Source organism: Podarcis tiliguerta, assembly GCF_965153285.1.
Source record: "Podarcis tiliguerta genome assembly, chromosome: 6".
NCBI classification, from domain to species: domain Eukaryota; kingdom Metazoa; phylum Chordata; class Lepidosauria; order Squamata; family Lacertidae; genus Podarcis; species Podarcis tiliguerta.
Window position 1 is genome coordinate 3466827 of NC_139539.1, and position 13717 is coordinate 3480543.

The 13717-nt window shown below is 51.3% G+C and overlaps 1 protein-coding gene across 3 annotated transcripts in view; it reads left to right on the forward strand.

Moving 5' to 3' along the window:
* The window catches only part of BCL2L1 (BCL2 like 1), a 49372-nt gene extending 37007 nt beyond the window's left edge, over positions 1-12365 (forward strand). For all 3 annotated transcript variants that reach the window (XM_083447678.1, XM_083447677.1, XM_083447679.1), the window contains exons 3-4: positions 9407-10105; positions 10197-12365. In XM_083447678.1, coding sequence (XP_083303804.1) covers positions 9407-9544 — 138 coding nt within the window. In that variant the 3' untranslated portion in view covers positions 9545-10105; positions 10197-12365. The remainder of the gene's footprint in view (positions 1-9406; positions 10106-10196) is intronic.
* The last annotated feature ends 1352 nt before the right edge of the window (positions 12366-13717 follow it).

Here is a 13717-nt window from a genome sequence, read left to right on the forward strand (position 1 = left end):
CACTGTTGAAGCCCTTGTTCTTATCCTGCAAAGCAGTTCTTAGCTTCTGTTCCTCTGCTCCTCACCAGCAAAACTGCAATGGTAGTGCTTTATTTTACTAAACTGCTGTCAATGGGAACCTTATTAAAACAGCAGGTTGAAAGCATCATGCACATGATAAAAGAGAAGCGCAGAGTCCTGTCATTTCCAGGGTCACTCTGGGCTTAGGGGGCTTTTGAGTGCCATGCAACGCCATAGACACGGCTCTTTTCAGACCTCCTTGTGCCAAATGGAGACCTGGCAACCTGAGGCAGATGGCCAGAGCAGCACATGGGCACAGGCAGGGCTGGCATCAGTTGGGGCTCCCTGCAGCCACTCTGGCTTGAGTCAGATTGCTGAAAGTGCAGACCCCCATGACTTGGCCTGGCAACGCTTGAGGAACCGGCGCTGTGACCGGTGATGAGGTGGAAGAGGGCCCAAATTGGATCTGGGGGATTACAGCAAGCTGGACTGGAGGTGGGAAGTGCTACAAAAGAGCCCTGTTGCATCAGGCATCTACCTGCCCCAGTATCCTGCTTTTCATAGTAGCTAACCAGGTGCCCCTAGCAGGCTCACAAACGTTGCAAGCAGCCTCTAGGCCTCTGCTGTGGTTTGTGCCCAGCATCTGGTAGCCAGTTCTTGAGTGTGGAGGCTCCATTTCCCTATCATGGCTACCAGCTGTTGAAAGACCTGGCTTCCACAAACCTTCCTAGCTGAGAGCTAGTTCCCTCCAGATGTTTTGAAGCACAACTCCAGTCGGTCTCAGCAAGCACAGGTGTAGGACGTTGCGACCAGTGGTCGTCCAAAATCTCTGGAGCACACCAGGTTGGAGAATTTAGGCCTAGCCTTTCCCCCCAAACCACCTCACCTAGTTATTGGTCATCATGACCTCTTGTGCACAAGTTAATTATTTCTTTGGACTATTCTGAACCTCCTGTCAGTTGGCTTCATTGGATAACTCCCAGTTCTAGTACTATTTGAGTTTCAAACTTTTCTTTTTGCTGTTTTTATTGTGCATGACCTTGAGATGACAGTGTAGAAGGCAATAACTAAATTGTTGCTGATGCTGATGGTATATTTTAGAGAGGGAGAAAAACTGCCTGCTTATTCCACACCAGGCCTAGTTTTATAAAATTCTGCCATGCCCACGCTCTTTAAAGTCATGTTTTTACAAAGCCCAATGCCCCAAATGCTTTAAGCGTTTCCTTCCAGGGAGGGGGCTCCAGCCTCTTGTTCACATGGGTTGCCAAAGCGGGCTGGGACCAAATGATGGCGGAAGACCCTGCTGGGATGCTTCAGGGATGCTATGACAACAAGAGGGAGGGAGTTCTGCGCATTCCGAAGCCGGAGTGGGGCTTCTGGACACAAGCCATTGGGCGAGCTAGCTGTCTGTCGGTCGCCCCTGTGACCTCAAGGCTGGGAACACCTCCCAGCACCCTTAGCAACGGTTGCAGCTCTTGATGTCATCGGTGGCCTTGCTGTGCGTGGCACAGTTCTTTGGCAGTTCTGCAGGGAGCCCGGGGAATCCTGCTGAGGTTTTGGTCTTGCAAAGGGGGAGCGGGTTTCTGAAAGCAGGTGGAGAGAGGAGGGGGAGATATGGAGCTCACGTCCCTGCTTCTCCAGGTCTGTTAAATGACGGGTGCTGCCCTTGATCTGTCCAGGGAACAATCCCAATAATGCCTGCCTAGGTCAGAGGCTGGAGAGGGACGCAGCCAGAGGTGCTTCTGCTCCTCAGCTGGAAGATTCAGGGCAGATAAAAGAAAGGACTTCTTCATGCAGCACAGAGTTAAACTATGGAACTTCCTGCCACAGGAGGCAGAGATGGCCGGCAACTTGGATGGCTTTAAAAGAGGATTAAACAGATTCATGGAAGAGAGGGCTGTCAATCACTACTAGCCAGGATGGCTAGGCTCTGCCTCCACAGTTGGAGGCAACGATGCTTCTGAATACCTGTTGCTGCAATCCACAGGTGGTCAAATCCTGCTTGCGGGTTTCCCATAATGGGCATGTGGTTGGCTACAGTGAGAACAGGATGCTGAACCAGGTGGGTCATTGGCCTGATCCAGCGAGGCTCTCTTCATGTTCTTAACTTTAATTCCTTTAAGGGCAGGTGAGAGGTCAGTGTGAATGATATTCCTGGGTGCTACCTACCTTCCTACCTACCTACCTATCTGATAAGTCACACTTTGTCTTTCAGATACTCACTTCAGGTAGCTTAGAGGAGGCATAAAAGCCATTTAAAACCAAAATGAAAACAGCATAGGATTTAGTTGGAAAAGCCCAACAGCCCCAAATCACAGCTTCACTGAATCAACAGCCTCTCACCGAGTGCCCGGCAAGAAGCTCTAAGCCACTTTGCTAAATGACTGCACAGCAGGAGTCAGGCAGGTCTCTTTCTGTAGGCACGGAAATTCCTAGAAGTGGGGCCATCTCAGGCAACAGCCATCGCCACTAGCCTGAAGCAAGCTCCCTCCTAAATGAGGAGGTGGGGCATAAAAGAGGGGGCTCCATAGCTGGCCTCAAGTGGTCAGGACTTCAGAAGAGAAGAAGGCCCAGGGCTGCTGACTATCTCTCACTTGCAATATGAGGCTGAGGTGATGGTGAAGCTCTCCAATGGCAGGTCAGGAATGAGACCTGACTAGAAGCAACACCTTTTGACACACATGCGTGTGCGCGCACCCCAGATCCAGACATTTGAGTGTAGGCTCTGTGTTAGTTGACTGTGAGGATGTTGCACTATTGCACATACTCCGCAAAGTATGGCTCCCTTAAGGTATTGCTTTCCCTGTTCCACGGTTGGTTTCCGGAAAATGCACTATAAATCAGCTTGTTGTTCTGCCTGTTGTGGCTTTGCAGAACCACCCAGGTTTGCACCTTCTTCTGCATTCCGTCCCTCTGCAGGAGAGCTGGCGAAAGCCAAGGAAATCGACCCCACTGCTCTCTGCAATGCCATCCTGGGAAACTTTCCCAAGGCTGGGCAAAGCCCCAGAGACGGCACTGTGGCTCCTTTGTTCTCCCCGCCGGGTTCATGGAAGAACTGATAACAGCGCTGGGCTGCCAGGGGGATAACGCTCTGCTGTCGTTCGACTGTTTGCTGAACTTGGAGGCAATGTTCAAATGTGCAGCTGGCCAACAGCGGTGGGGACTGGGGATTGAGAGTGGAGAACTTAGCTGCTGAGCAGGATCTGGGGGTTATAAAAGATCACCAACTAAGAATGAGCCAGACATATGACAGATCTTGTGGCAAGGAGGGATGGGACAGGCGACAGGCCTGGCTATTTTGGGCTGCGTTAGCAGAAGTACCATATCCTCTGTGGGATGAAGTCATGGGCCTTGGCCTTCTTGGGGCTGCACCAGCCCTTCGCATATGGGCACCGGACTCAAGAAAGCATTTTACCAAATTGGAGAGGGTTGCAGAACCTCAGCAGAAAGGCTTAAAAGGCGCTTGGCAGCAGAGGCCAAGGGAAGGCTTCATCAAACGCTCAAGGGATGTATGAAATCAGCAGGCCTCATAGTATTGCACTTTCTTTCTTTTATAAATCATCTTTATTAGTTTTCCAATAAGAACATCCAGTTAATAAATCCGTCAAATCATAATCCAATAAATTGGATTGTAATTTGGCTGTTTTTTATTTTATTTTTAATTGGATAATATTGCATTTCTTTCTCTCATTCCCCTGTGCTTTTTGCGAAAAGACGCACCCGCAGGGCAGCCAGGGGTGTGGTGAGCATCTCAGTGGGGCCAGGGGTGTGCAGTACATTTTCTGGTGGGTTATCCTGGCACATCTTTCAATCATTGGACCAAGGGGTGACTTCATGTGGTGTTTGTCCTCAGGGTATCCCCACCCCACCCCACCCCAGCTTGGCAAATGGGTCAGATGCCTTGCGGATGTTTCAGAACAAAGTGCCGCTTTCTCTTCCCTGCAACCTCATACTGAGCACAGCTTGTCTGCTTTCGGCACGGCCAGGCCTCGTGGTGTGCCTCCTGCCTCCAGCTTGTGCCTTTTCCTCCCACTGCCCCACTCGTGATGGGTCTTGTGTTCCAAGTGCCTGTAGCCTTTCTGCCTTTTCTCGGTAGCTGCATCGTCCGTCCTGAAATCCAGGCTGTACTGTGCTTCCCCGGCCTGTGTCTATAAGCGCCTCAAAGTTTGTACCGAAGAAAACGCCGATTTTGTGCCTCCTTCGTGGAATAAATAATTGGCAGGCATTAATTCACGTATTGGACCCCTTGGGAAATTCAACTAACCTACTGTACCTGGAGCTGCAGCTGAATGGGACACGGCTGTGGGCAGCCTGAAGAAGTATCCTCCACCTTGAGCTACCTGTAAAAAACAAGTCTAGAGTAAGAGACTAGGGTGATGTCCGCTATTTCCAGGAGCTCTTCTCTTTGTGAGAGTTTTGTGGGTGAGCTGGGAGTTTGTTAGCACCCTGGGTAAAAACCCGGAGGCTGGGAAGGAGGGTATGCCAGAAGGATAATGAATTGATATTGATTTATACATAATAGGCTTCCTCAACCTCGGCCCTCCAGATGTTTTTGGCCTACAACTCCCATGATCCCTAGCTAGCAGGACCAGTGGTCAGGGATGATGGGAATTGTAGTCTCAAAATATCTGGAGGGCCGAGGTTGAGGAAGCCTGATATATACAGTGGTACCTTGGTTCTCGAACTTAATCCGTTCTGGGAGTCCGTTCAATTCCTGAAACGGTTCAAAAACCAAGGTGCGGCTTCCAATTGGCTGCAGGAGCTTCCTGCACTCAATCGGAAGCTGCGTTAGACGTTCGGCTTCTGAAAAATGTTTGACAGCTGGAACAATCACTTCCAGGTTTGCAGTCTTTGGGAGCTGGTTTGTTCAGGAACCAAGCCATTTGAGTATCAGCGTGCCACTGTATTAGTAACTTTATATTAATGTAGACATTTTTATATGTACCTGTGAATTTTTGTAATATTTTTTGTTTGTTATCTGTTGTTGCTTCAGTTTTCTGTATACCAGTTAGAGATATTGAGCAATTGAGCTGATTAGACAGCTTGGAATGTTCACAAATATTCCAAATGTTCAGGGAGAAAACATTCTTTGGACATTCAACCTTCATCCTTCCTACATAAAAACAATTTAAAACGACAGCAGCACGTACATAAAATTAAGACAGCTTGATAGTGCGGAACAAAATGTTCCTCTCACCCATTTGCAGACAATGAACTGGGGAGTATTTAGGTACATTTGCAGGGGACATGCTGGCTTGTGTCGATTGGAGTTGTGGTCCAAAACAACTCAAGGGCACCAGATTGGGGAAGGCTGGTACATAGTATGCTGTATGAAGTCACTCACTAGGGATTGTCATTTCAGGACTTTGCTTTGCAGGTTCCTCTTTGCAAAGCACTCACACCATGGTGTGTGTGTAATATAAAAATATATATCCTTTTCCTTTCAATTTCCTTCTTACCAGTCCCCTCACTTTTGGGAAGCTTCCTCTTTGGAAGTCAGATGTGACCGTGTTGGATTTTCTTGGCAATTGTCCATTTGCATCAGTGGTGAGGAATCGCTGCCCTGTGGTCCAACCTTGGCCTGCCAGGGAGTCCAGTTTGGCTCATGAGGCCATTTTCTCCAAACCATAGACGCCCACCTGTCAGCTGACACCACTGGTTTTACCAGCTGATGGGTTTAATTCTGCCTTTTCGGCACAGGGAACAGGATTGCACAGCCAAGGCAACAGAATTAAACCCCCGCCCCTCAGCTCATCAGATGACAGTGTTAGAAACTCAGATATACAAGCTAATTGCCAAATGGCACCTTAAACCCAGTTTGCGGTTGCCACTATGGAATGTCTAGGTGCCGTTTCCCCCGCTAGTGGAACTTATTGTTGTGGTGATTTTTAGTCCTTTCATTTCTATACCGCTTTATATTTTAAAGAAAAAAATCCGAAAGTGGTTTGCAACACGTTAAAACATCAAATAAAACAATCCAGAATAAAACAAAGTCAAGCTTCAAGGGAAATATTTCAGATCCATCTCTAAGTGATATTTTGCTTTCTCCATAATTATTTATGTAGCTGTCCCATAGCAGAAGTACTCTAGGAAGCCAGGGGGGTGCAGTGGTTAAGAGTGTCAGACTAGGACCTGGGAGATCAAGGTTCAAGTCCTCACAGCCATGAAGCTCCCTGGGTGACCTTGGGCCAGTTACATCCTCCTAACCTACCTCACAAGGTCATTGTAGGGAATAACTGAGGCAAGCGAACTATGAGGAATAGTCCTAGTAGAGAAAGGTGGGATATAAATGCAATAAATAAGCTCTCCTGCTTGCCTGATTACAAAAGCTGGAAGGGTCGGCTAGATGGAGATGTCAGTTGCCAACTTGGCATGCAGAGGTCTCCACATGGTTGCAGTTGGACCTGCTTCACTCGCAAAATGTGCCTGGCGCCTCGGGAATTTCGAAGGCGGCTCACATAATGGCACCTTAAGCACATCCTGGGCCCATCTGGCGAAGCACACATGCGCCCAGCTAGTTTTAGTCAGCCAAGAGGAGCAAAGGTCAGGCGTTCACGTTGGCGGATGCATTGCTGCTACATCATCGTCGTGCCACAGAAACTGAAACTGATGCTGCAGCACTCGCTCAGAGCGGACATTGGACACCTCAGCCGATTCTGCAGTCACTGGGGCATGAAGGTCACCGCAGAAGCGGAAGACTTTGTCCTTCAAGAGTCTTGCAGACAATTCACAGCAGACTCCAGAGAGCCCTATTGCTCTGCCCACAGATGATAACAGTCCCTTGATCCCTCCGTAAAGTTCCTCTGGACAACTGCTTCAGGTTTCAGCGGAGGAAGCAAAACAGGCCCTTTTTGCTAACCCCGCTGTGGCACAGTGAGCAGACACTCTGGTCAGGCTCAGCCTTTTTTCTCTCTCTACACCCTGGACCCTGCTGTCTCTTCTAGCACAACATGTGGCTCATTATGCTGGCTAACCTTGCAAGGATCACTGGGATGCAAAGTATTCTGAATATTTGAAACTTTCTGTATAAAAATGCAGAGTCATCAAATTCATATCCATTAGGGGAAACAGCAGAAATTCATCCTTCGCCCCAAAAGACAGTTACATCCTTCTGTTAGGTGGGGGGCATGGGACCGCTTGTGTTAGTGCACCTGCCCACTCCCACCAGGGGGCCAGAAACATGCCTCATGCTTCTCCTGATCATATATTAAGAGCCTGGATTTCCCAGGGCTTGGGGGTCCTGTGTTTTTGTGCAGTGGGCTGGGCTTGGTGGTTTTTGATTCCCTTCAGACGCCAAGTCTGCCTAGCAGACCGCTGCGAAACGCAGAGCAAACTCCCAGTCATTTCCTTCCCCAATGACGGGGCAGAAGGGGCCTGAAGAGATAGACTATGTCAGCACCAAAAGCATCTATTCTGAGCCGTTGCTAAGAAACTGCCTAATGTCACTTCCCTGTCTCTTCCCCACCCAGCACCCTTCTGCAGTGCTGATCCAAAAGAATCGGCAAGCGTTTTCCGCAGCAAACTGCTTCCCCTGGGACGGCTTTGCCAAAAAGGATTGCGCAGGAACTTTAAGGGAAAGGATTGTGCCCACCCAAAATACGGTGGGGGCCAAACCCAAATCCTGCAGTCCCAAATATATTGTACAGATTGCATGTTCCCATATTTGCTTATTCTGTTGTATAATTTCTGCTTAGCTTTGGGAAGGGACGTGGGCTTATTGCATCTCGATTGCATCTGTTTCAACCCTGAACCTTTAAGGATCGGGAAGCCCTGCTCAAACTAGCTTCTGGCATTTTCACCAAGCACTGCCCAAGTTTTCAAATTTCTGCAGGCTTAAGGACTAGAAGCTTAAAAAAAAAAGCAGAAAAAAGGAAACTGAGATGCTGCAGGATATTCAGTTGTGCAGTCAGAGGAAATTATGTGCTTATTAGGCCATGCAGTCATTGATGTGTGGAATGCAATTGGCCCTGGCTTGGTGGACCGTATTCCAGATGTCTGGAGAGGGCTCTCCTCTCTCCTGCCCTTGCCTGATGCTCCCATCACCACACACAGTGTGACAAATGTGATACATAAAAATAAAACTTGCCGTATTTTTCCGTGAATAAGACTAGGTTTTTTTAACCAAAAAATTAGGTTTAGAATTGGGGCTCGTCTTATACACGGGTAGTGCTGAGGGGTGTTTTCTTAACTTGGAGTCCCCCCAAAAAGGGGGCGTCTTATGCATGGGGGCATCTTAGACACGAAAAAATACGGCAAGTAGAGTGAATCCTGGTTTCAGATAATTCGCAATTGTAGGATCAGGGGCTAGAAGTGCTGTTGATATCGTTACAGATACTGAGGAAGGATCCTTCAAGAGTCCTCTCGACGTTCCTAAGCAATTTGCTTGTTAGAGGCCAGTTTGCAAATCAGGGAATGCAGGACCAAGATGCTCCAGGCCATCAATGCCTCTTATTTGGTCAGCGCAGGAGATTTCCAGGGCACCTTAGACGGGATCTTGGGTGTCTTCACTGCAGCCTCTTGTCTGCTTCTCTTAGGCTGCTCTTCGGTCCTTGTTTGCTGCGAGTTTTGTGCAGTTCTAACGACACAGTTTATGCCGTCAGCTGCACCCAAGTTAAAGCCACACTCCAGAAAATAAGGCTCTTGACTGTGGCTTCTTTTAACCTTTTGATGAAGAAATGTGAAGTGGGTGGGTGGACGGAGGCTTGTCTCATCTCTCTATGATTCTCAGGCTTAAGCAGGCTATTAAGAATACATCTTTCCACAACAGTTTGCTGATTTCTGATTCCAACTTTCCGTATGCTTTCATGTACAATTGTCGTTAACCTCTCTGATACTGTTTTTTAATGAATAGTGATCTGTAAAACTTTGTGCATCACTTATCCGTTCCTTGAGGATGTGCTGTGACAGAGCCTTACCTGGGCTTCCTGTTCACCATGTCCCACTTGAGAGCACATGCTAAATTGTACCAGACCCTTCTGCCTCCTTCATTTGGAGCCCTGAGGTGGGGCTTCAGCTCAGTCCTGCTCACGGCGCTCTTCCCTGCTGAGCTGCCAGAGCAGTCCTCCTCGCCTCCTGACCACGTAGGAAGAACCTTGTTTTCATGCATGTTGGAACACAGGGCACAGGCCTTGCGCTGAGTAAGACCATTGGTCTCTCCAGATCTGTACTGCCTGCACTGACTGGCAGCTGCTTTCCTGAGGCTCAGGCAGGGGGTCTCTTTCTGCCCTACCTGGAGGTGCTGCTGTTAACTGAGCCTGGGGCATTCTGCAGGTGGAGCCCCTGAGCTATTGCCCTTCCCGGTCTCATTCTGTCACCCATGATCTCAGCTGCCAGTGAAACTTTTTGCCTTGCTTCACATCTCACCCTCATTTTTCTTCTTTTTCCCCTCCCTCTCTCTCTTTTCCAGGAGAGGTTTGTGGACCTCTACGGGAACGACGCCGCGGCCAAGAGCAGGAAAGGCCAGGAACGCTTCAACAAGTGGCTGTGGACGGGGGCCACCGTGGCCGGAGTCGTCCTTCTCGGCTCCCTCCTGAGCCGCAAATAGCCAGAGACGGACTCTCCGCTGCCGCCACCACCACCCACCTCGGCCTGCGCTCCGTCGCCGAGGGACGCGCTGCGCATCCTGTCCCTCAGCCTTGCGATCATTCCAGGGGGGGGTGGAGACGGGGGGTGGGCCTCCGTGTAGCAAACCCCCCACTCTGACCCCAGGTGTCATCCTCTCCCTCCCCCCAACAACTCACAGACCTCTTTCTGGTGCCTCCTGCCCCACAGACACCTCCAACCAACCCCAGGTTACTGTTCCAGTGCGTAGGGACCAGGATCCCTCCCCACCTCACCTTTGGGTGCTGTGCCTCCAAACCCCCCACCCCGCCCCCAGGAGCGGGCTTCCCTTGCTCCTTTTAATCACTTTTACTCACATTCCTGGTATTTCGTTTGGTGGTTGATTATTATTTTTTTTAAAAGCCCCCCTAAGGCAGGCCTGGCTCATGTTTGCTTTACTTCCAGGAAGTGTGTGTGTGTGTGTGTGTGTGTGTGTGTGTTCTGCCACGTGGGTCGTTTTGGGTTAGCGAGCTCTAGCACTGCAAACGCCTTCCGAGGTCAGCAAGTCTTTTCGGAGAGCGGTCTCCTCCGAGACAGAGGAAATCCGCCATTGCCCAGGCGCGCCAACCCGGAAGCCTAAAAAAAAAAAAAGCAAGTCCGATGGAGAGAGACTCCATTTGTGCTGACCTGCGTGGGAGCCTCCTGCATGTGGGAGTGCATTGAGGGTTCCCCTCCCATGACCAAAGAGGGGACCCTGCAGTGAGCGTAGGAGAAGGGGGTGCCCTCTCTGAGGGACCCCATTGTTCTGTGGGGCAGTGCTTGGCTGGGCAGGAGGAAGGATGAGGCAAGTGCATGGGAGCCCTGGAATGGCAACAGTCAAAGGCAGGATCCACTATCAACCTCTTATTCCCAAACTGATCCGCCTCCCCTTATTCCCAGTGGACGGTCAAGAGGGGTCTCAATGTTGCCGCGGGTCTCGTGTCCATCCCTTCCGAGCTTATTTCTAAGGGAGTCTCCCTAGCCCTGTGCTAATCCTCAGCACCCCACAGGATGCAGGCCAGTGTTTGCTTTGCACACCTGAAGGAAATGGAGGCCAGTCATGTGCAGGGGGGGCGAACAAGCCTCTTTCTTTGGAAGGAGCTTTTGGCAGTGAGGACCGCAGTCCAGAGCACTCCCTCCCATGCCCTCAGTAATGACCCCCATCCCCGTCAGTCCTGCTCGACCTTCTGGGGTGGCTGATAGTCCCCAGTGTGGCTGGGGGGTGGCTGCACTGGCCCCTTGGGCACGGTCCCGGCCCACGTCTCCGTTTCCCCGGCTCTGCCCCCCTCTCTCGAAAGAGACGCCTCCCCTCCCGTCCTCTGCAATGAGAAGAAGCCCGTCCTCTGCCGGTTACAAGGAAAGAGCAGGCGCAAGATGGCGGGGGGAGAGAGAGAGAGAGAGACCGGCTGCCAGGAAGGGAGACGAGAGTCCGTTAGCCGGAGCAGCCTCTGGAAGGTGTTTATGATCAGCTGCTAATTGCTAGGCTGGCTCTCCGGGGACTCTCCCTGGCGGCAGCCCAGAGAACTTCCAGTAAGAGCAAAAATCAACAGCGTGTGCTGGACCAGGCTATGCAGAGAGTGTTTTTGATGGGAAGAGGTGGTTTGTGTCTGTCTGTGTGTGTGTGTGTTTGTGTTTGCCTGCCTGCCTGCCTGCCTGGGCGTGCGTCCGCTTCCCCAAGGCTCTGCAGAGAGTGGCAGAAATTGCTTCTCCCACCCACTGCCTGCCACCCCAGATTTAGCTGGTGTGCGTGCGCACGCCAGCACTTTTTCTTCTCCCTCCCTGCAAGTGGGAGAGCTGTGTGGGTGGGGGGCAGCGGCCGGTCTAGCACAGTGGGCTTCCTTAGAGCGGGGAGTGGGTGTTCTAGATGCAGGGCAGCCCCAGGCACAAGGCTGGGCCTTGCCTGACGGCGCCACCTCAGTGCTTTACATTCCTCGCCCACCCCCCTCTCCTAGCTGCGGCCATGGGGCCTTGGTCCGCAGGGTCGAAGGGGGCGGATGGGGCACTGGGGGGGCCTTGGGTGTTCAAAGCCAGCTGTGCTCAGAAGCCGCTTCTGCAGGCCACTCAGAAATGGCCGTAGGGAGAGGAAAAGAAAGCGATGTTTCCTTTGGGGAGGGGGAGTCTGCTTCTCTCTTGGTCTCTGCAGCAGCCAAGGGAATTGGGGAGGGGGGGGCTTGGTTGGGGGGGGTATGCGCAAGCTCCCATTCCTGGTTCTGACTCGGGGGGAGTGGGGTGGAGGCCCCTCGCAAAATGCCCGGTCCCTCCCTCTGTGGGTCGCACCATTTTGAACCCCTTGGGTTGCTCTAACGTCAAGTCCGCTTATGACATAACCTCACAATGCCCGCCTGTCCTGTCCGAATCCCTTGTGCGGCTTGCCTGCCCCCTTTCCCCGCCACCCTGTACATGCTCGGCTGTATATATCGGAGAGTAGTTTTTATTCAGTTGTGAATACAATAATACTATTTTTGTTAACTGTATGTCTGTATTTATGTGTGTTGACTGTGCTCTTCCCCTCCTCCCAGTTAACCTCATTTTTCACAAAACCGGCCAACGAGGACGGGACGTGGCGGGAGCTGGGCAAGGGAGCGCAGGGGCCCCCCCATGTGGCAGCGGGAGCCTCCCCCCACCTCGCCCTCTCTGGCCCCTTTGAATTAAAGCGTGAATGTTGAACCTGGAGCTCGCCCGCCCATCCCTCTTGTGTTCAGGCCCCACCTGCACCCCCTATTAGGAGAAAGAGTTTGATTTGAAGATGAAAGTTCAGTTCCACCAATAAAACTGTGGTGTTTGAATTATCTGGCCCGGTTTGCTTTTTGGGATTCTGCTGCCTCTTATCTCACCTTTCCCCTGAGAGCCCCTTGCACTGACTGGGGCTGATGGGAGCTCGGATTCAAAATGGCTGGAGAAGGCCTCTTGGCTGAGGAAGGCTGTGCTATGTCATAAAGTCCCATTCTGCTGCCTTTGATGGCTTCCCATGTCTTTGCAGGCAGATGAACTTAAATGAAAGGCAAAAGCCAAGAAACTTAGGATATTCTAGATCAATGCTTCCCAAACTGAGGTCTCCAGCTGTTTTCAGACTACAATTCACATCATCCCAGATCACTGGTCTTGCTAGCTAGGGATGATGGGAGTTGTAGTCCAAAAACAGCTGGAGACCCAAATTTGGGGAACACTTTTCTAGATGATGGTTGGATGGGGGGGGAGGGAGAGACTTTAGCAAAGAATTCAATGAGCACAAACAGCCACCTTTGCTAACCTACTGCCCTCTCCAGATGTTTGGGACTACAACTCCCATCAGCTACAGCCAGCATGGCTGTGGGATGCTGGAGTTGATGTCAGCGCAACCGTTCTGGCTGGGGCTGATGGGAGTTGTATTCTGAAACATGGCAGGCACAGGGTTGTCAAGGCCTGGCTTGCAGGAGCAGTGATGACTGCAGCCTCCATGCTTAGAGGACATTGGAGTATCGGGCTGAGTGGGAGGCAGATGTTTGCATCACAGCCTGCTGGAGAAAGGTGGCTGGGATCTCCGGCTCGCCGCTCTCGGGCAACTGGGCACTGCGGGGCAGGCCAGTAGTCTTTTCAAGCCCTGTCCTCTCTGTCTGTGTGCTCTTTAAGGGGGAGCATGAGCAAGCTGTGTGAACCTGGCAAGACTGCCTTGCCTTTCATGGTCAGGAGTAACCTGGATCAGAAAAAAGGCCATCTAAACCAGCAGTAGGGACGCGGGTGACGCTGTGGGTTAAACCACAGAGCCTAGGATTTGCCGATCAGAAGGTCGGCGGTTCGAATCCCCGCGACGGGGTGAGCTCCCGTTGTTTGGTCCCTGCTCCTGCCAACTTAGCAGTTTGAAAGCACGTCAAAGTGCAAGTAGATAAATAGGTACCACTCCGGCGGGAAGGTAAACGACGTTTCCATGCGCTGCTCTGGTTCGCCAGAAGCGGCTTAGTCATGCTGGCCACATGACCCGGAAGCTGTACGCCGGCTCCCTCGGCCAAGAATGCGAGATGAGCGCCGCAACCCCAGAGTCGGCCACGGCTGGACCTAATGGTCAGGGGTCCCTTTACCTTTAAACAAGCAGTAATGCACAATCGCGTACTTAGGACTGTGCAGACCTTGGAACTCTCTCCCACAGGAGGCAGCCATGGCC